Source organism: Centroberyx affinis, unplaced genomic scaffold (assembly GCF_046629955.1).
Source record: "Centroberyx affinis isolate AG114_WGS23_722 - 3 ecotype Tasmania unplaced genomic scaffold, CSIRO-AGI_Caff_v1 ptg001691l_1, whole genome shotgun sequence".
Lineage (NCBI taxonomy): Eukaryota > Metazoa > Chordata > Actinopteri > Beryciformes > Berycidae > Centroberyx > Centroberyx affinis.
Window position 1 is genome coordinate 140666 of NW_027280109.1, and position 20162 is coordinate 160827.

The window sequence follows — 20162 nt, forward strand, 5'->3', positions numbered from 1 at the left end:
TCTGCACATAATCTGCATCACTACTTTGGGATTTTCCAAACAATTTCTGGTGGGTGGAGAGAGTGGAGCTACAGTGCAGCAGCAGGGCAGCAAGCATATAAAACTATGGGGGTTTTGCAAAGGCTACATACACTTTGTGAGTAAAATAATGAGTTGCAGTGGTAAAGTTATCTTGAAGGGAGGTGTAACATGTTCAGTGGAACCATACAGGAGGTCGGCTCACATAGTGTACGAATTTGCCAATGTGCTGTTGAGATCATTCTTAACAAGCTAAAAGAAGTGAATTCAAAGAGTATCGAATGAAATAGAATTAACTAATGCGACATGTATAAATGTCAATATTCACTTATGTGAGAGATGACTCATATTAGTAAGATTCACTGGTTTGAGTTAACATGCTATATAATATTAATATGGTATACTAGAATTATTTGTTCCCAAATGTAAACATGAATATCAGGCACATTTGATACCAATTATTCTGTATCCGCTGCTATTCAAGCAGCAGGTAAAGTCTTGTCCTATTCTGCTACTCTCCTTGTCCCTCCTGTGCCTGGAAAACAAACAAATAAATACATAAATACTGTAAATAACTGCATAAATTTAAGTAAGGCATAATTTCTGAACATCAGCATTAATTATTAAATTGTTAATTATTAACAAGACTCCAGACTGAAGTTTACAGTAGCCTATTAGCGTATTAGTTATACTGTATATAAACTAATAGGCTAATATATTTTCTTTTTCTTTTGTTTTTGTTTTTGTAGCATTACTCTAAGACATACAGTTTTTCTGTAATTACTGTCTATTATTTTCATTTGCTATTCTGGAAAACAATAAACAGATTGATAAAAAACAACAACAACAACAGCCAATACCTTTGTTCCTATTTCTCGGCTCTTGGCTCGCATCTTGTTGGCCTGGGATTCGGCTATATCAGCTCTCTCCTCAGCCTCCTCCAGCTCATGCTGGGCCTTCCTGAATCTGGCCATGTGCACATTAGACTGCTCCTCCTGCAAATGAATAGCGTTGAATGTTTTGGTGGTCTGACAAATCAGGAAATCACTGATTAATTTCTTCTTGACAGTGATGCACTCACAGCTTCTTCAGCTTGTCTTTTGTAGGCCTTCACTTTGATCTGGAGCTTGTCCACCAAATCCTGGAGTCTGGCAATGTTTTTCTTGTCTTCCTCAGACTGCGAGAAATAAAGGGAATGAAGTGAACTGCTGGTCTAGTTGCTAGGTGATTATTTTTTATCTTGAATTTATCAATGTACATAAATATACTGTATCACAACTACTGCATAAAGGCATGTAGTACAAAGGAGGATTTAGCAATCAAGTGGCCAAGTTGAAGTAGGTTTAAGCATAATAAAAAGCTAAGAAATCTCAGTGTATGTCAGTCCAATATACTCTAGCAAATGCAACCCTTACACTCCCCCTCGTTGTGGACGTTCATTTACCTGATAGGTCAGTTCTTTGATCTTCCTCTCATATTTGCGGACTCCTTTGATGGCATCAGCACCACGTTTTTGCTCAGCTTCTAGTTCATTTTCCAGCTCACGGACCTGCGGGCACAAGAACAACATTAAGGATGGTTTTTATGTTTCATGTTTTTATGTTTTGTGTTGATGTTGCAAAGAGGCAGTTGGATTTTCATTAGGGTGAACTACACTTCTCTTTCTCCATTTCACATTTCTCTACAATTCAAAATAATGTGCTTGACTGCTTGTGGAAGAGTTTTGCTAGTAGAAGGTTCATTTCAAGTTCCCCTGGTTTCATGATAAGGTAAGTTGTGTCTTTTCAAAACATTAGAGCGATTTTAGTTTTGCATATCTTCTCTTCGTTGTGAGTGGACTTTAATCTTTTGTTGACGATGTAACAGTACCTTAGTAGGCCTTGCTAGTGTAGGCTACGTTAGCAGTAAAACGTTAAAGTTGAATTGTAGTATTGAGCAATTGTTGGTGATTATATATTTTTTTGCATTGTTGTATTTTCAAGTCACTTCTCTACACTTGAAAATGTTGTGACTGTTTTGTGTGCTTTCAGTGTTACTCTTACAGCTAGCAAGCATGTAGCAAACACTAAGCTAGTTTTCACTTGTTTTTATTTGGTTTTAGATACCAGGACTGTGTCTGTAAATTACATAACATCTGTAACTTGTAACTAGATAAGTTCAAGTTTGTTTATTTACATAGCCCTTTATCACAAGGATGTCTCAGATGACTTTACAGAGAATGAGCCTAGCTAGATCTAACTAAACAAAATCAGTGGTGAACAAAAAGATATAGGACAAGCATATAGCGAAAAACACAAGGTAGACAAGAGCATGAACAAAAGACAACTACATACCCTAGTCTCCAGTTTCTGAAGTTGTTTCTTTCCACCCTTCATGGCCAGGTTTTCAGCCTCATCTAAGCGGTGCTGCAGGTCTTTCACTGTGGCCTCCAGGTTCTTCTTCATCCTCTCCAGGTGAGCGCTGGTGTCCTGCTCCTTCTTCAGCTCCTCAGCCATCATGGCAGCCTGCAAGTGCAACAGGAGTAAAACATTTTTTTTTATTTAATCTGTAAAAGTCTATGTTAACCAAAATAAGAAAATAAGAGAGAGCCTGTAAGACGACCTTACATCGGTAATGGCTTTCTTGGCCTTCTCCTCTGCATTCCTCGCCTCTTGAACAGCATCCTCTATTTCGCCTTGAAGTTGAGTTACATCCCCCTCAAGCTTCTTTTTGGTGTTCAAAAGGCTGGTGCTCTGCGGAAGATAAAGCAGATGTGAAGTGTGCGGGAAGCAAATCAAAAGGCTTTGATTGAGGACTCCGTACTGGTAAACAAACCGACCTGAGAATGCAGAAGTCCCGCTCGCTCGCTGGCATCAATCAGCTCCTGCTCAGCTATTTTTCGGCCCCGCTCCGTCTGCTCCAGAGTCGCCCGAAGCTCTTCGATCTCAGCCTGCATCAAGTTGGTTCTGCGCTCCATCATGGCTACCTGCTCCTTCATATCATCCTGCCCTCTGACAGAGTCATCAAGGTGGATTTGGGCATCCTGAAATTAAATTGACCTTTGTTAAACGTGATTTTGGGTATAGACATTTTTTTTAAAAAGATAATCAGTGTTTCTGTGGTGCATTTTTCCTCTGAATATCATTTCAATTTTCTGAATTTTGCTCTGAATATAATGAGTTTTCAATAGATGACGAGTGTACACAATTGACAAATGAGGCACTGTTGTGATTGCAAGGTTGGATGTAACTAATTACATTTACTCACGTTGCTGTAGTTGAGTAGCTTTTTTGTGTACTTGCACTTTTTTGGGTATTTTAAAGTTAGTAAATGTACTTTTACTTAAGTATTGTACTTCGCTACATTTTAAATCACAGCCATTGTCAGTGAACTTCAGTCAGCAGAGAAGAGAAGAGTCTTCTGGCTTTACTTTGTTTGTGCACTATATAATTCTCAGTTTTTCCAATTAAAAGAATCTAGTTTGATTCTGTCCTCTCATCCTTTTAGAATTCCATGGAAAAAAATCACATCTAAAAATTTCTAAAAAGTAACTCAGTAACTTTCACTCTGAGTACATTTTAAATTAACCACTTTTTTACTTTTACGTAAGTATAGTTTTACACTGGTAATTTTACTTCTACTTAAGTAAAATATCAGCAAAGTAACAGCACTTCTACTTGAGTAGGACATTCTAGTACTCTTTCCACCACTGATGTGATTGTACCTTGAATTGCCCCTGGACATTCCTCAGTTGTTTCTGGGCCTCGGCCGCCTGCCTGTTGGCGTGGCTCAGCTGAATCTCCATCTCGTTCAGGTCTCCCTCCATCTTTTTCTTGACTCTCAGGGCATCATTCCTGCTCCTGACCTCAGCATCGAGAGTGGCCTGCATGGACTCGATCATTCTCTGGCTGTTCCTCTTCAGCTGGTCGATCTCCTCATCCTTCTCCGCCACCTTCCGGTCCACCTCAGCCTTCACCTGGTTCAGCTCCATCTGAATACGCAGGATCTTAGACTCCTCGTGTTCCAGGGAGGCCTGAGAACACAGCATTTAGGGTGATCAATCTGAATGTCAGTGGTTACACTGGTCGTCCATCATACATCTATCCTGCAAACACACTAGATTAGTAATGCAGCCTCTCTCAATGTTGCACATTAGAGCTGAATAGGCAATTTGCAACAACAAAAAAATCCTGTCACTTGTTTGCCAGATCATTACTTTTGCCTTCTGATAAGTGAATAAAAGAAAATCAAAATTTTCCAAACATTTCCTCTTGAAGTTGGAGCAACATTGCAGCCATAGGGAAATGCTGCATGCAGTGTATTTACTAAAAAGTGGAACTTATTTGATGGCTATGGTCTGTTGTTTTACCTCAGCTTCTTCCAACGCAGTTTGCATATCGCATTTTTCCGTCTCCACCTGCTTCTTGAATTTCTCCAGCTCATGGATGACCTTTCCATTTTCCCCGAGATGCTCTGTCAGGTCCGAGATCTCCTCTGTGTTTTGAAAAATGGAATGCAGAGAGGTTGGTTTTGAAATATATTTTTGATTTTAAAAAGTTGTTTCTCACAGGTAATAGACTTCACTCACGCTGCAGGTTTTTATTTTCCCTTTTCAGAGTCTCCAGATGATCCAGGGCTTCTTCATATGAGTTCTTCAGTTTGAAAAGCTCATTGCTTTGAGATCGAGATTCTTTCTGAGCGCCTTCAAGCTCGGCCTGAGACTCTTCATACTTCTGCTTCCAGTCAGCTAGAATCTGAATCAATTGAAATTTTAGCTAGTAATATTTACTGATGTGATGTAAAGCAATGAGATGTAAAGCATAACCTTTGAATAAAATACCTTGTCAAAGTTCCTCTGTTTCTTATCAAGGGTAGCAGCTAAACTATTGGACCTCTCCACATCAACCATGAGATCCTCCATCTCACTATGAAGCCGCTGTTTAGTTTTCTCCAGCGAGGCACATTTTGAATTCACTGCCTCGATTTGTTCTTCAGCCTCTTGGAGACGTTGGGCAAGCTTTTTTCTGTGGAAAGTGAGACCAATATTAAGAATTCTACCTAGGTACGAATTTGTAATCAGCACGTTGAAAATATAGTCAGTACTAGAGTATGATTGATATGGGATTTTGAAGGCCAACACAGATATCCACTATTTTGTGCCAATTTTCTCTGCCAATTTTCAGTATCCTCAAATTTGACCATTTCCATGCCAAACAAATTGAAGTATTCAGTGTTTCCCTCAAAAATGGTAGTTTCAATTGTAGGGAAAGATAATCACCTGAAATAGATTACTCTGCAGTACTACTGAAGAATAAATGTACAGAAATGTTCATAAATTAATAAATAAATTATGCAAAGCAAATCAAATGTCATATGGGTTTTACAGACTTTTTATGTAGCTGTGTTCAGGGAGGAACCTCCATCATATCAGAGGTTGGCCATGTGACTGTCCACTATCTGATATTTAATATACTGATATATTGATCTAGTCCTAGTGAGCAATTACTTTGCCTCCTCAAGCTCCTCAGTGCGCTGGATGGCATCAGTCTCATATTTGTTTCTCCAAAGAGCCACCTCAGTGTTGGTTTTCGACAAGCTGCGCTGCAGCTCTGCCTTGGCCTCCTGCTCTTCTTCAAACTGCTCACGCAGGAGGTCACAGTCATGACGAGCTGACTGTAAACTGTGAGCCAGGGCGTTCTTCGCCTAAAGAGGAAAAACAATATGGATCATGGCAACAATAAAATAATGACTAGTAAAATGACACAGTTTGCATATGTGACCTTAAACTACCTTTGATTCCTCCTCAATCTGTCTTTTTAGCTCATCGATTTGTGTTGTGAATCCCTGCTTTCCTCTTGTCAGTTGAGAAATTAGACTTTCCCTCTCTTCCATTTGTCGGGAAAATTCAGCTACGACAAGCAAAACAGGAAACCGTATAATTATTTAATCATATACTGTATATTATTTAATCAAAAGTCTGCACCTTTATGAATAGTGAGTTAAGGAATCATTGTGATCGGATTACCGTTCTCGGTTTGAAGGCGGGCCCTCTGATTGCTGAAATCAGTAATCTGGCGTATGTGTTCCTCATTCTTGGTCTTCAACTCTACGAGCTGATCTTCAAGTGAGCGACACATCTTCTCCAGGTTGACCTTTAAAGTGTTTAAAGGCAACAAAAATTATGCATTTGAACAGTTAAGAGAGTTCTCCTGGCTTTCCAGACATTCAAATATTTCAGATTCATAGGCTATACCTTAGCTTTTGCCACCGTCTCCATATTGCCGGTCAAGTCATCAATTTCCATTTTGAGTTCACTCTTTTCCTTCTCCAGTTTCTGCTTGATTCTCTGGAGGTTGTCAATCTGTTCTCCCAGCTCAGCCATGCTGTCTGCCTGCTTCTTGCGCAGTGCAGCAGTCGTCGCCTCGTGGTGCAACGTGGATTCCTCCAGGTCACGGCGAAGTTTGAGGAACTCGGCTTCACGCTTCTTGTTCATCTCGATCTGAGCGGCGGTGGCTCCGCCAGCCTCCTCCAGCCGCTCACTGATCTCCTCAAGCTCCCTGGAGAGATCAGACCTCTGCTTCTCTATCTTGGCCCGGACGGCTCGTTCAGCCTCAACTTCTTCTTCTAATTCTTCAATACGAGCCTTGAAACAGAAAACATGTCTTAAAACATCAAGTAGCCTAGGAATTAGTTTCTTTAAATTTGATTCAGGTATGTCTCTGGGCTATATTACATGCAGCTCCTTCATCTTCTTTTGAAGCTGGTTGTTCATTGCTTGCTCGTCTGCAATTTTGCTGAGCAGCTCATTGTTTTCAAATTCTTTTCTGTAAAGACAACATAATATAAATTTTGTCAGTTTAAATCCAACACATGTATTTCCCTCATATACACGATCAGTGCGTGACCTTACTTTTTTATTTTTTCCTCAGATTGTTGTTTGTCATTTTCTAGATCCATTACGGATTCTTGCACAAGTTTCAGATCCCCCTCAAGCTTCCTCTTGGCTCTTTCAAGGTCCATACGGATCTTCTTCTCTTGCTCCAATGAACCCTCAAGCTTGAAAGCAAGTTGCACAAATTTAAGTACATTAACATTTAAGTTCATTAACATTAACATCAACATTTCAACTTATCATTGTCTACCGTAACTCACATCATCCACTTGTTGTTCAAGCTTAGATTTTGCCTTTGTCAGAGAATTGACTTTGTCTTCCTCTGCTTGAAGATCATCCAGAGTCTGTTGGTGAGCCTCTTGGAGAGCTTTCTTCTCCTTGGTCAATTTGGAAATGCTTTCATCTTGAACAGTCATTTCCTCTGTTAGATTTTTTACCTGCAATAGGTATATGCATACGTAACAATATTAACAAGACACAAAAGTAAAATAACCCCCCAAAAAATCCTGGCGAAATTACAAACCTTGTTTTCTGTGGCATGTTTCTCCTTCTCAACTTTAGCCAAGGTGATCTCCAGGTCATCAATGTCTTTTTTGAGCTCAGAGCATTCGTCCTCCAGCTTCCGCTTCTTGGCGGTCAGCTCAGAGTTGATTTCCTCCTCATCATCCAGTCTTTCGGTCACCTCTTTGAGTTTGGCCTCCAGCTGGATTTTGCTTTTAATCAAACCCTCACATCGTTCCTCTGCATCGCAAAGATTTTCTGAATCCTATGAAAAATAGAGAGAAAACTATACTGATGCATTCACAAGTCACTCTTCTCAGCCACTGTGTCAAAGTAGACTTACAGGGACAATTGAATTGACGATTAAGAGGTTGAACGGTGAATAAGATCACTGGCATTCAGATGTAATGATACTCACAGCTTGCACTTGCAAGAGGAGGTTATTTTTCTCCTGCAACAGAGAAACCATTTTCTCTTCGAGCTCCTTGCGCTTGGCCTCTGCCTTTGCAAGATCCTCCTTACATTTGATGAAATCCTCCTTCATGGTCAACATCTCCTTCTCAGTCTCTGCACTCTTCAGAAGTGGCTTTATTTTGAAGAACAGCTTCATCCAGGGCCAGTGTTTCACATTCATGAACGAACGCAAGTTGTATTGCAGAATCCAGACGCAATCTCTGTAAAATATAGACACATTTTTTTTTAGTCAGTGTGGTATTATTTTATCACACAAATAAAAATAATCGTTTTTAGTGATGACCTTACTTTTGTGCAATTAATTTTGAGAACTCTTTTCTCATGAGGTAACCACGACACAGTGCTTGAGTCTGGGTCACCAGCGAAGCTAGTTTGTCATCTCGCAGCTCCTCCAGAGTGCCGAGCAGACCAGCTTTAAAGAAAACCTGCAATCACATGGTCGAGTAATAATGCTGCTGAAGAACTGACTAAATTCAGTGAGATTAATCACTTTGTTGCTTATAATGCATATAATCTATTTCCAGTGGTTCCAAGAGGCTTATAGAATACCTTAGTAGTCCCAAAGCGGTACTGTGTGTGGTCAAGATCAATTGAACCAAGAAGCTTCTCAGAGGCTTTCTTGCCGTCAATGAACTGTCCCTCTGGGATAGCACTGGCATTTAGTATTCTGTATCTGTTCAGATGTGGACAGAGAGAGAAAATCATAAGCATGAACAATTTAGATGGAAACAAAAACAGATGGTTTTCGGTAGGAATCAGTGTTTACCTCTGCTTGAAGTCAGCATAGAGAATCCTGCTGGGGAATCCCTTCCTGCAGATCCTGATACCCTCCAGTACACCGTTACAGCGCAGCTGGTGGATGACCAGGTGGTTGTCCATGATACCTATGGTATGGTCGACAGAAATTAATTGGAAACAGACACCAGCGGCATATTTCAACATAACGTTTTGCCTCTTGCATTGTGCCCACAAAAACTTACTGCTGTGGTTTTAAAGATACTTGGAGATATGTTGTAAATCTGTACCTGGAGTTTTCACCTCATTTGGAATCAGGCAGCGCACAAAGTGAGGATGGGTGCTCCTCAAGTTGGTCATTAGTTTTCCTAGATTTTCCTGCAAAGGCACAATTGTCATCATAACTTATTTTGAGAATGTCAGGAGAAGAGAGAAAAAGTTGACCTACTGCATCACATTTGAAAACCATACATTATTATCAGTTCCATACCCTGAAAACAGCAGACACGGTCTGGAAAGATCCGCCCTTCTTCTTTCCTCCTTTCTTTGCAACTTTGCCACCAGCATCACCGCCTGATTCTTAATATGAAATAGAAAAAATAACTGTCAATATACAAAGAACATCAATATTTTTTCTCCTACATGATACCTGTTCTTATGCTTTGTGAATGCTATACCTGCGTCAGTTCCAGAAAATGAGGCATACAAGTAAGACAGCAGTTTAACTGATGACTTCTGGTAGAGCTGCACCACAGACTCGTTCAGCGGGTCTTTGTTTTTGTCCAGCCAGCCGCCGATGTTGTAGTCCACTGTGCCAGCATAGTGCACCAGGGAGAAGTGAGCCTCAGGTTTGCCTTTGACAACCTTGGGCTTTTGGAAAGCATTGTTTTTTCCAAGATGCTGGTCGTAGAGTTTATTCTTGAAAGAAGTGTCTGAGGCCTTGGGGAACATACACTCCTCTTCAAGGATGGAGAAGATGCCCATTGGCTGTTGAAGGTATCATGGGCACATACTGTATGAGATATGGTGATGTCTGAAATGAATTAAAATATTCATTCATATTTGATATATTTATCCTACCTTTTCAATGAGCTCAATGCAGGCTGCCAAGTCCATACCAAAGTCGATGAACTCCCAGTCAATCCCTTCCTTTTTGTATTCTTCTTGCTCCAGCACAAACATGTGGTGGTTGAAAAACTGTTGCAGCTTCTCATTGGTGAAATTAATACAGAGTTGCTCCATGCTGTTGAACTGTGACAAGAGCCAACCATTAGTTTAGCTGTGTTTTGTGATATCAACATAAAACTGTGAGGAACAAAACTGTGCTCTGCTGTTGAAAGCCCATCACCATTGAACAAATGATATACAATATAGAGTCCAAACTCACATCAAAGATTTCAAATCCAGCAATGTCCAGCACTCCAATGAAGAACTGCCTGGGCTGCTTTGTATCCAGCATCTCATTGATTCTGATAACCATCCATAAGAACATCTTCTCATAGACAGACTTGGCCAGAGCACCAACTGCATTGGTGACCTGACCAGGGGATTGAGGAGAGAAAGAAAACTAAATATCTAGGACTTTTCAATGCAATATCGTTTTAATAGGATAAAAACTTGGTAAGAGCATCATGAGTTTGATTTCTATAATCAGTTTCAGCTTCAATAAATTAAATAATTCCATACAAATTCAGGAAACAGAATTTTAATTCAGTCGTCTGGTGGAACAAATCTCATCACTTTCAATCTAAAGTCATTTACACAAACACAAGATCTTTTGTCAAGACTTTAGAAACCTTTTCAAGTCATCAAAGTACAAGTCAAAGTCAAGTCCGAAGTCACCAGAACCCAAGTCAAGTCTCAAGTCTTCTCTTCATGCATCAAGTCTCAAGCAATTGAAATTGTGACTCGAGTCCAAGTCATGTGACTCAAGTCCCCACTGCTTTGTGGTTTTGGAATAACCACTAACACAATATTGTAGTTTTTTTTTTTTTTCAGACAGGCTTATTACAGTATAATAACCTTTGAGCTGTCACTATACCTGTGGGACTGTCTGGCCCTTGGTGACGTATTCGTTCCCCACTTTCACTCTGGGGTAGCAGAGGCCTTTCACCAAGTCAGCAGAGTTCAAGCCCATGAGGAAAGCGACTTTGTCTGCCACTGATAGATAGATATGAAATGTTAACACCTTTGTAGTTTATGGCGACTGAATGGCTTGAACAGTGTTGGGCGGTAACACGTTACTTACAGTAATATGATTTCTTTTTTTCAGTAACGAGTAGTGTAAGGGATTACAATTTAAAATTCAGTAATTACATTACAGTTACTAATTCGAGTAATGATCCATTGTTGAGTAATTAATAAACTAATGTGATTACCTTTTAAATGAGTAATAAGTAAAGAGTAATTGATTACTTTTTCTGAGTAGCTTGCCCAACACTGGCCTTGAATGCATTCTTGCTGATGACAAACAGCCTCACCCTCGGTGCCGTCGGACTCCGCCTGCTCCTCCCGCTGCTTCTGCTTGAACTTCATGTTCCCATAATGCAACACGGCACCAGTCAGCTTGTAGATAGACATTTTCTCATCATAGCTGAAGCCCAAGGTGTCAATGGCGGTCTATGAAATTGAAAAACGTCTGAGTTAGCAGCAGAACCCAATGAAATGTATGTGTATGTCACCGAAGATAATTGACGAGAGAGCGCTCACGTCTGTGGCCACCAGCTCTTCTTTGTCGTCAATACTGGCCACAGAGATCTGACCCTGACTTATCATGGGGAAGTCATATGGGTTTGTTGTTATGAGTAGCATGTCTGTAGAGGAAATGAAGTAGAAGTAGTTTCATTTTTTTAATTCAGCTGTAAGACTCTTACTTTGCGTGGTTTAATGTTCCAGCCGTACCTATAAGCTCTGCTTTGTGGCCGGTCATTATCTGGTAGAAGATGTGGTAGCTCCTCTCATCGGACAGCTGGAACGTCACTCTTGACTTCTCCAGCAAATCTGCATGGAATAACATATTGATTAAGGATTATCCATTACGAGTATCCACAAAACAAAAGTGACGCATGAGGAAAGAAAAACTTACATGTTTCGATATCAGCAGAAGACAGTTTTCCTGTCGTTCCAAAGTGAATTCTGATGAATTTACCCTATGAAACATAAAAAAGTAAAAGCTTTTATTAGATTTTTTTTTAACCTCTATTTAACCAGGCAAGTTGCCCAGGAGCACATTATTTGCATCTTATGGGCCATTACAGGGGCTAGTTTAGAGTATCTCTTGTTTAAAACTAGGGATCAATGCATTCTGGGAGATCGTACTTACAAAGCGTGAGGAGTTGTCATTCCTCACAGTCTTGGCATTCCCGAAAGCCTCAAGCAGTGGGTTAGCCGAAATGATTTGATCTTCCAGCGTCCCCTGGAAAACACGCCCAATGTGCTTCATGTACTATTTCTCTTCCATCTGGTCTATTGTTGAGTGATTATGAAAAGAATCCCTGTCATGTTTTCTATACCTGTATTTTTCCTGATGTTTGCTCTTTCTTATCAGCACCGCCAGACACTGCGATTGTCGCAAAGTACTGGATGACACGCTTGGTGTTGACAGTCTTCCCTGCACCGGATTCTCCACTGTAAATATAGAATAAAAGAGACATCAAGGCGGCCGAGACGTATGCCGTGCGTCTTTTCTCATTAAAATATAAGACACATTCTGGACTCACGTAATCAGGACGGACTGGTTCTCCCGATCTGTCGGTGATATGGAAATATGAAAAGGCTTCAGTGACTCTTTCATCTTGGCAATGCGTTACATGTTTCATAGTTGGTATAAAAGAAGATAGATTTATTGGGGTTTAAACTAGGGTTCGACTGATATGTCGAACCCTAGTTTAAACCCCAATAAATCTATACCCTAGATACGTTTTTGAAGGCCGACACCAATACTGATATTTTTAGATTGGCGCTGCCGATAGCAAATATTTTGTGCCGATAATAAATATCTTTACATGTGAACATTTTCTTGCCAAAACATTCAGTGTCTCCCTCAGAATCTTGTTCTTGTCAGGGTGGAAAATCCTCTATAACAACATTTAGACCAAATGACACTAAAACTCTCCACTGAAACCCCTGAGATTAATGAATATGTAAATTCTTTATTCTAATTCTCTTTAAAGCAGGGTGACCCACCATACTTATTCAATGGTCTGGGATACATTAGGCCATTAAATGAAGAATTAATTGACAAAAAGCATAAATGAACAATGAAATTAATAAACAAAATGCACAAAGAAAATCAAATTCTATTGCAGGTTTTACTATTTTTCTGTAGCTGTGGTCATGGAGGAACCGCTATCATATCTGCTGTCTAGCCGATGTTTGATATTCAACAAACGGCCAATATCGGGCCAATATATCGGCAAACTGGTGTAACCATGCTTTCAACACAACAAGGTCCTCCATGCCCTCCAAGGCTCTGTCATTCTGTGATCAGCTGAAACATTTCATCGTTCTTACCTGTAAGCATATTCTGATACGCGTTATCAGAGACTGAGAAAATATGGGGCGGGGCCTCCATGCGCTTCTTGCCTCTGTAGGCCGCCACCACCTTTGCGTCGTACACTGGGAGCCACTTGTAGGGGTTCACAGTGGCACAGAACAGGCCAGAGTAAGTCTGCAGAGAACAATTCATGAGAGGTGAGAGAGAGAATCACACAGACAGATGGATGGGTGAAAAAGCCCCCCACTTACATAAATCATCCACGCCGCATAACGATCTTTGAGGTTAAACAGCACAGAAGGCTCGTTGAGGTGGGTCATCATGGCCATGTCCTCAATCTTGTCGTACTTTGGGGGATTCATGGGATGGCAGTCGTCCTCCTTAACTGTTACAGTCTGATAAATGACAAACCATTCAGAGGAAAGCGTGCCGCTCTATGCATTTGTGTCTGATTTAAGATTAGACAAAACTTTATTGATCCCTGTGGGGAAATTAGGTCGCTGCAGCAGCAAAAGTAATATGATTCAGCAGGGAAAAAAGTAAAAATAGCATATAAGCACAAATATGAAATATAAAATAATTAATAAAAACAGTAAAAATACTAAAAACGATAGAAGAGAAACAATTGTGGGGTTATGTAAACAAGTGCTCCTTCATGCTTTCATTACTTAGTACCAAACCAAGTCATTTGAAGCTTTAGCAGGGTATCTATCAGTAGGTAGATCAATCACCTCCCCAGCTTCAGTCTTCACGGTGGCTTGTCCTCCTTCTTTCTTCTGGATAACTCCTTTGATGTAAAGGTCCTTGGCATCGGGAACAAAGCAGGCTGTTTTGGCATCGAAGGGCCGGTTCTGGGCCTCAATCCTCTCCTTCTCAGGTTTGCGGAGATAGACGGCCGCCGGCCCGTACTGGGCCATCTCCGCATCAGAGCTCATGCTGATATCTCACTGATTTGAAAACAAGACGAAAACAAACAAACAAGAGAGTAAAACACACTTCTTTAGAGTTCAATCCATTATGTGTTTTCCATTAAATTAGCAGATTTTTGTATCTGCCTGCTCACGCAGAGCAGTAGAATCCAGTGGTAGAAAAAGTACTCATATCCTTTACTGAAGTAAAAATAGCAATACTACAATGGAAAAATACTTAATTAAAAGTAAAAGTTCTGCATTCAAACGTTTACTTAAATAAGAGTAGAGAAGTATTAGCAGTAAAATATACTTAAGTATCAAAAGTAAAAGTACTCTTTTTCTTCTCTATTATTCTCTGTACTTGTTCTCTATACTGTTTGGTAGTTTAAACTCTAACAATGCAACATATTTTATGAGCTTATTGTATGTTTTGCATGTAAAACCTTATTCTGCAGAGTAACTAGTAATTACAGCCGTCAGATAAATGTAGTGGAGTCAAAAGTACAATATTTCCCTCTGAACTGTAGTGGAGTAAAAGTATACAGTCTCACAAAATGGAAATACTCAAGTAAAGTGTCAGTACCTCAGAATTGTACTTAAGTACAGTACTTGAGTAAATGTACTTGAGTTAGTTTCCACCTCTGGTAGAATCCAGTTAGATGTACCTCAGCGCTGCAAAGAAAACAGATAAAAGTTATTATTCAGAGGATAGCTGGCGCTCAGCCACTGATGCTGACGGATGCCTGAGTTAGAAGGGAGAATGTTGCCTCTTACCGCTGGTCAGACTGGTCGACAGGCCGCTCACTGAACACCGCCGAGAGCTTGAGCTCCTTTTATCAAGATGAATGTGCTGGTCAAGCAAATGTGACGCTCCAAATTTGGTAATGTCATTCTGTTCGAATCTCAATCAAGTCGCATTATCAATTTTTGCTCTGCACTGACATATGGCGCAGGAAGTGGTAATAGGAATATGTCACCAGCAGCAGGTGATGATCCTCAAGCACTATTTTTACATGCCTTCAATCCTGTCAGGCAGTGTTGTTAGCTACTTATATAATCAATGCATCTTAGTTTTAGAAGATATATGCACCTTTAAGGGCCACTATCATTTAGTCAGCAACATTGAATCTCAATAATAAGCAACACCTCATTCTGAGCATGAAACTGATTGGATAATAACAAAAAAAGTCAGGTCTGTAACATGAATTGCAGCAAATCTCCTTTATGTTTTTGCCTTCAGCACACCTGCATCTCATATTTAAAGCAGAATGAATTGCTTAATCAACATATTTAGTGTGTTGGTGTTGTTTTAGAGGGAGAAACGGTCATTGTGTGTATTTATGGGTGTAAACTATATGACACCACGGTCACCCTCAGCGTCTCCAAGATCCTTCTTGACCTCCATGCTCATCCTGGACTAGAGGACCACCTGCTCGTCCTCCCAGGCACCTTGCTTGAGATTTACTGGCAGAAACATATAGACAGACAGGCTGTCTGCTACAATGTCAACATCATGTTTTTGTAATGTAATGGAGAAACCAAAGAAATGGCTTTTTTTTTTTTTTGCCGATGCACAAATCAGATTGGGGAATTCCAACTGAATTGGCTTTATTTTGCAAAAGTAGATGTTTTTCAAAAGTTTAAAGTAAAATTTATACATCATATAATTGCATTGCCTGCAATAAGATGAAACTTTATTTATCCCTGTGGGGAAATTAGGTTGTTGCAGCAGCAAAAGTAATAGGATTCGGTAGGGGAAAAAGCACAGACACAGAATAAAAAATAAGCTACAAAAACAGTGAAATATAATAAAACAATAAAAGCAATAAAAATAGAATGTAAACAATTGTGGCGTTATATAAACATGCTGCCAACTATTTCAACACCTGTTAAGAGCACAGTAAGAGTGTGAAGTATGGGAAAGAGTATGGATTCACTTAAATATGGATTACTAAATATGTGCAATATAGTTTAACATAACACTATCAACTGTACAAATATGTAGGCTATACAGTATCAAATAGTGGAGCCATTATGAAAACATCATTAGTATATGTAGAGATGGTTAAAAGAAACTAACAGACAATTAAGCATTGGGAACCATGAAAATAATTTGACAATTTAAAATGGCAGACTTTTATTCTCATCAAGTAATCCATCAGAAATCCGTTGGCACCGGTTGCTTCCGTTAAAAGGCGTCAGATGTGAGCTGCAGCTGGTTTCCTCTGCGGCCCGTCACTTATCACCGCTCTGCTTCCAGCCCCATACATCACTGTCAAAGCTCTCTTGACACATTGTCTAACTCTTCACCAGTGTTAATCTGGAGCGAGTTTTGTCTGACATTCTGCAGGAGGACAGTGTGTCATTTATAGCTCCACCTGCACCCGGCCAGCTGTTCAATGTAAAGATAGATGTGGGAGCTTCCACAGATACAGTCCTGCGTTTCAAAGATGTAAGAAGGGCACTCGGAGAGCGCAGACCTCCGCCAAGGTTCGTGCTATTATTGCTTGTTTGAGAGTCGGATCCGGATCTGCTCCAAAATGTAATGGGTTCTTCCTTGGCCCATGCTGCACCCTTCCATGAAGTTTCATGAAAATCGGGCCAGTAGTTTTTCCGTAATCCTGCTAACAGACAAACAGACAAACAAACAAACAAACAAACAAACAGCACCGAAAACATAACCTCCTTGGCGGAGGTAAATATTACTGCCTCTGCCAATGTTCAAATCAAACAAGATGAGATGAAACTTTAATGATCCCTCTAGGGAATTTGGTCTGTTGTAGCAGGATACAGCAAAGAAAAATAGAATATAAAATCAAATTGTATTTATATAACAAATTTCATACAACAGTGTAAGCCAAAGTGCTTAACAAACATGGTTAAAAACAGTTCAGCGTCATGAAAAAGACAACAAATAACAGAAACAAAGACAACCAACATCACGAAAGGACACTAGGAGTCCAGGAGAAGTAACGTTTTAAAAAGTATAACGGAAGTAATGTTTAAAAAGTGTAACAGAAGTAACATTTAAAAAAAGTGTAACAGGAAAAGTAATGTTTAAAAACCATAGTGGGAGAAGTAACATTTAAAAAGTGCAGTAGGAGAGTAACATTTAAAAAGTGTAGACAAAGTATAAAGTATGGGTCAAAAACAAAACCAATATTAATAGGAATAGAGCAAACATGGGCTTCTTCTGAGACAATTTTTTTTTTTTTTTAATATGTGCAGTATTAAAAAAAAAATCCATATATATGCAATATATTACAGCTATATTACAATTACGACAGGAATATGAGAATATGAAGAAAAACAATGTGAAAACAATGTGGAAATTACAGCAAATATAGAAGTAGTCTCCTTCTTTGTCTTCCTTGGTGTTGTTTTCTTTATTGAAACAAGAGTAAAATTAACATTGATGTAAATTAGGGATTAGGGAGGACACAGTATGGAAAACAGGATGGCAGGATCCAGTGTGATGTCAGCAGAGCAACATGTGCTTTCAGACTGGGGATTTTAATTAGCACGGCATCTCTGCACACATACTGTATACTTCATATTTAATGTGGCATATAATTAAACATACAGTCACACAGCTGCAACTCATTATAATGGAGCAGCACAGCTTTGATTTATAATTGGATAGCGCTATGTTGTTTTACTTTTGTGGACAAAGAATAACTTCCAGTGGAATATGGGATAAAATCTCTCCAAATCCATGACTTAATGCAAGTATATCACTGCTGTATTTGTATGTAGAACAAATGATGCTTTGTGTTCGTTATTCATTCAACATTATTTCATTTTGCTCTCACAGATTTACACTTTATAAAGTTGAATGCCGGTAGTGTTTCCATTGCTATTTATCCTCTGTGCAGTTGCATGCCAACTTGTGTAATAACCGGACGCTTCTGAAGATGTTGAGTCTGATTTGTTGGCAAGTTAACACACAGCGATGTCAGGTCTGTTCTATACTTAAGGCTGTCTGAACATCACAAGTGGGCGGCGACATGTGACCGCCTCGTCCCACATTTAGAATAAGCATGGGAGAGTGTCTGAAACCTTATAGCTCTCGCAGCGTCAGGGGGAGGAGAGTGTGTGGAAGCGAGTGTGAACAGCAGCGTGTCATCCTGAAAACACATCGCACACCGCCACTGAGGCAGAGTGTGTGTGTTTTAGGCCCTGTGACGAGGAAAAAAAGAGACGAAGCAACACAAATAAAGCTTGAAATCCTGTTTTATTTGTGAGGAAATTACCTTGTATGTAGCCTCTATGTTCCTGTGGAAGTATTGACAACAATGTAAGGTCAGATGCACAGAATCTCTGTTTACAGTAGGGTTAGACTGATATATTAGTTTGCCGATATATCAGGCCTTTTATTAAATATCAGAAAGTAAGTGTCGTCCATCTCTGATAAGACGGATATGATGCAGTTTGTTTGATTAGGCTACATACTTACTGTATAATTAATCAATACTACTATTGTTTGTCTATGGGAAGTCCTTGATCTGAGGTGATTTTGATCAAATTCTACATCATCCTGGGTTTCAGTGGAGAGTTTTAGTCTCCCATGATGGTCTAAATGCTGTTTCAGAGGCTTTTCCACCCTGACAAGAATACAATTCTGAGGGAAACACTGAATACTTGTCATTTTGTAGGTTTCTTTCTTTTTTATTTTTGGCATGAAAATGGTCAAATATAGAGATATTGAATATCGGCAGAACAATGATATTTGCAGTTTGATGTTGAATTTAAAGCTTTGCCCATTTGCAAACAAGTGGATAACCCAATAAATTGACTAGTATGGACAAGCTAGTGTTGTGGTTTGTGTGCCCATGGCTGTCCTGTTAGTGTCCTGTTAGAGTCCTGTTAGTGTCCTGTTAGTGTCCTGTTAGAGTCCTGTTAGTGTCCTGTTAGTGTCCTGTTAGAGTCCTGTTAGTGTCCTGTTAGTGTCCTGTTACTGTCCTGTCAGTCTCCTGTTAGAGTCATGTTAGTCTCCTATTAGACTTCTGTTAGTGTCCTGTTAGTGTCCTGTTAGAGTCCTGTTAGTGTCCTGTTAGAGTCCTGTTAGTGTCCTGTTAGTGTCCTGTTAGTGTCCTGTTAGAGTCCTGTTAGTGTCCTGTTAGTGTTCTGTTACTGTCCTGTCAGTCTCCTGTTAGAGTCATGTTAGTCTCCTATTAGACTTCTGTTAGTGTCCTGTTAGTGTCATCAGCAACATGTCATCAAGTTCACTTCCCCCCTCCTGTCTGTCCTTTCTTCTCAGTTGGAGGTTACCCTAAACACTTGCTCCTGGCACCAGTGTGACCTCCTCCTATTGAAAGTCACACATGTGCAGCAGTAATTAACCTTACTTTACAGGGATTTCTACAAATGTCATGTACATGCCAGCTGCTGCCGATCACTGCAGGCCTGACATAACAAAAAAAGAAGAATTTGATGAGGCCCGTTTTAAATCACAGGCTTTCTGGTATCCAAAAGGCCCTACATTGATGTGACTGTGGCTGGCTTTTTTTTTGTTTGTTTTTTTTCAGCTTTGGCTTTTGAGATGTGTGTGCAGGTCCATCCTAATGTCATGTTTATAGTTTAATTGATGAGTGCCTGAACAGATTGTCCACACTAATATCACAGTGTTGGTAGAAATTATCATCATAAAGGCAACTGAGTGCTTCAGTTTTTTGGTCAAAGATATGTTCGATAATATCAGTAATGTGTTAGTAGCATCTACGCATGACCAGTTTCCTGTTTAATACATTTATGTATCTTCCTTTTTATCTAGTATGGCTTGTCTGTCTGCACAAATGAGTTTGCATTTGTCTCTAAATTGTTATGTATGTCTGAATATGTTCCCACTTCTGGCAAACAACTGTATTTTATATCAATCATATCAGATATCAGTTTCCCAAAAATATTTGTAGAGTATTATTTTATATTTCAAACATCTCTCTTGTGCAGCAGTGGTTTTGCTTTTTATCATCAGACGATACAAATGTTAAGCCATATGTATTTTTAAAGAGATACAGTATGTAAATGTGGGTCAAGCATCAGATTTTATGGTCTTAGGATGAAGTGTCTCCATCTTTTGGCTGTCAGTTACTACTGCAGCCAGCAAGACAAGACTGTCAGTGAGTTATCTCTTATTCACATCAGCATCTGAATCTGA

General features: G+C 39.7%; 1 protein-coding gene across 1 annotated transcript; it reads right to left on the reverse strand.

Annotated features, from left to right (window-relative positions):
- Positions 1-529: 529 nt before the first annotated feature.
- Positions 530-14029, reverse strand: LOC139651628 (myosin heavy chain, fast skeletal muscle-like). Its single transcript, XM_071528628.1, has 39 exons — positions 13826-14029; positions 13346-13489; positions 13112-13268; positions 12319-12346; positions 12112-12226; positions 11922-12014; positions 11685-11748; positions 11501-11599; positions 11309-11412; positions 11080-11218; positions 10641-10759; positions 9987-10136; positions 9680-9850; positions 9277-9586; positions 9090-9172; positions 8890-8977; positions 8631-8748; positions 8414-8537; positions 8153-8289; positions 7809-8064; positions 7413-7655; positions 7150-7326; positions 6908-7053; positions 6731-6821; positions 6251-6640; positions 6023-6149; positions 5788-5906; positions 5504-5700; positions 4838-5021; positions 4586-4751; positions 4367-4491; positions 3722-4030; positions 2837-3040; positions 2625-2750; positions 2352-2522; positions 1463-1567; positions 1100-1195; positions 870-1013; positions 530-553 (listed from the first exon to the last, which is right to left on the reverse strand). Exons 1-39 carry the CDS (start codon positions 14027-14029, stop codon positions 530-532), a joined length of 5847 nt encoding a protein of 1948 aa, XP_071384729.1.
- Positions 14030-20162: the final 6133 nt, after the last annotated feature.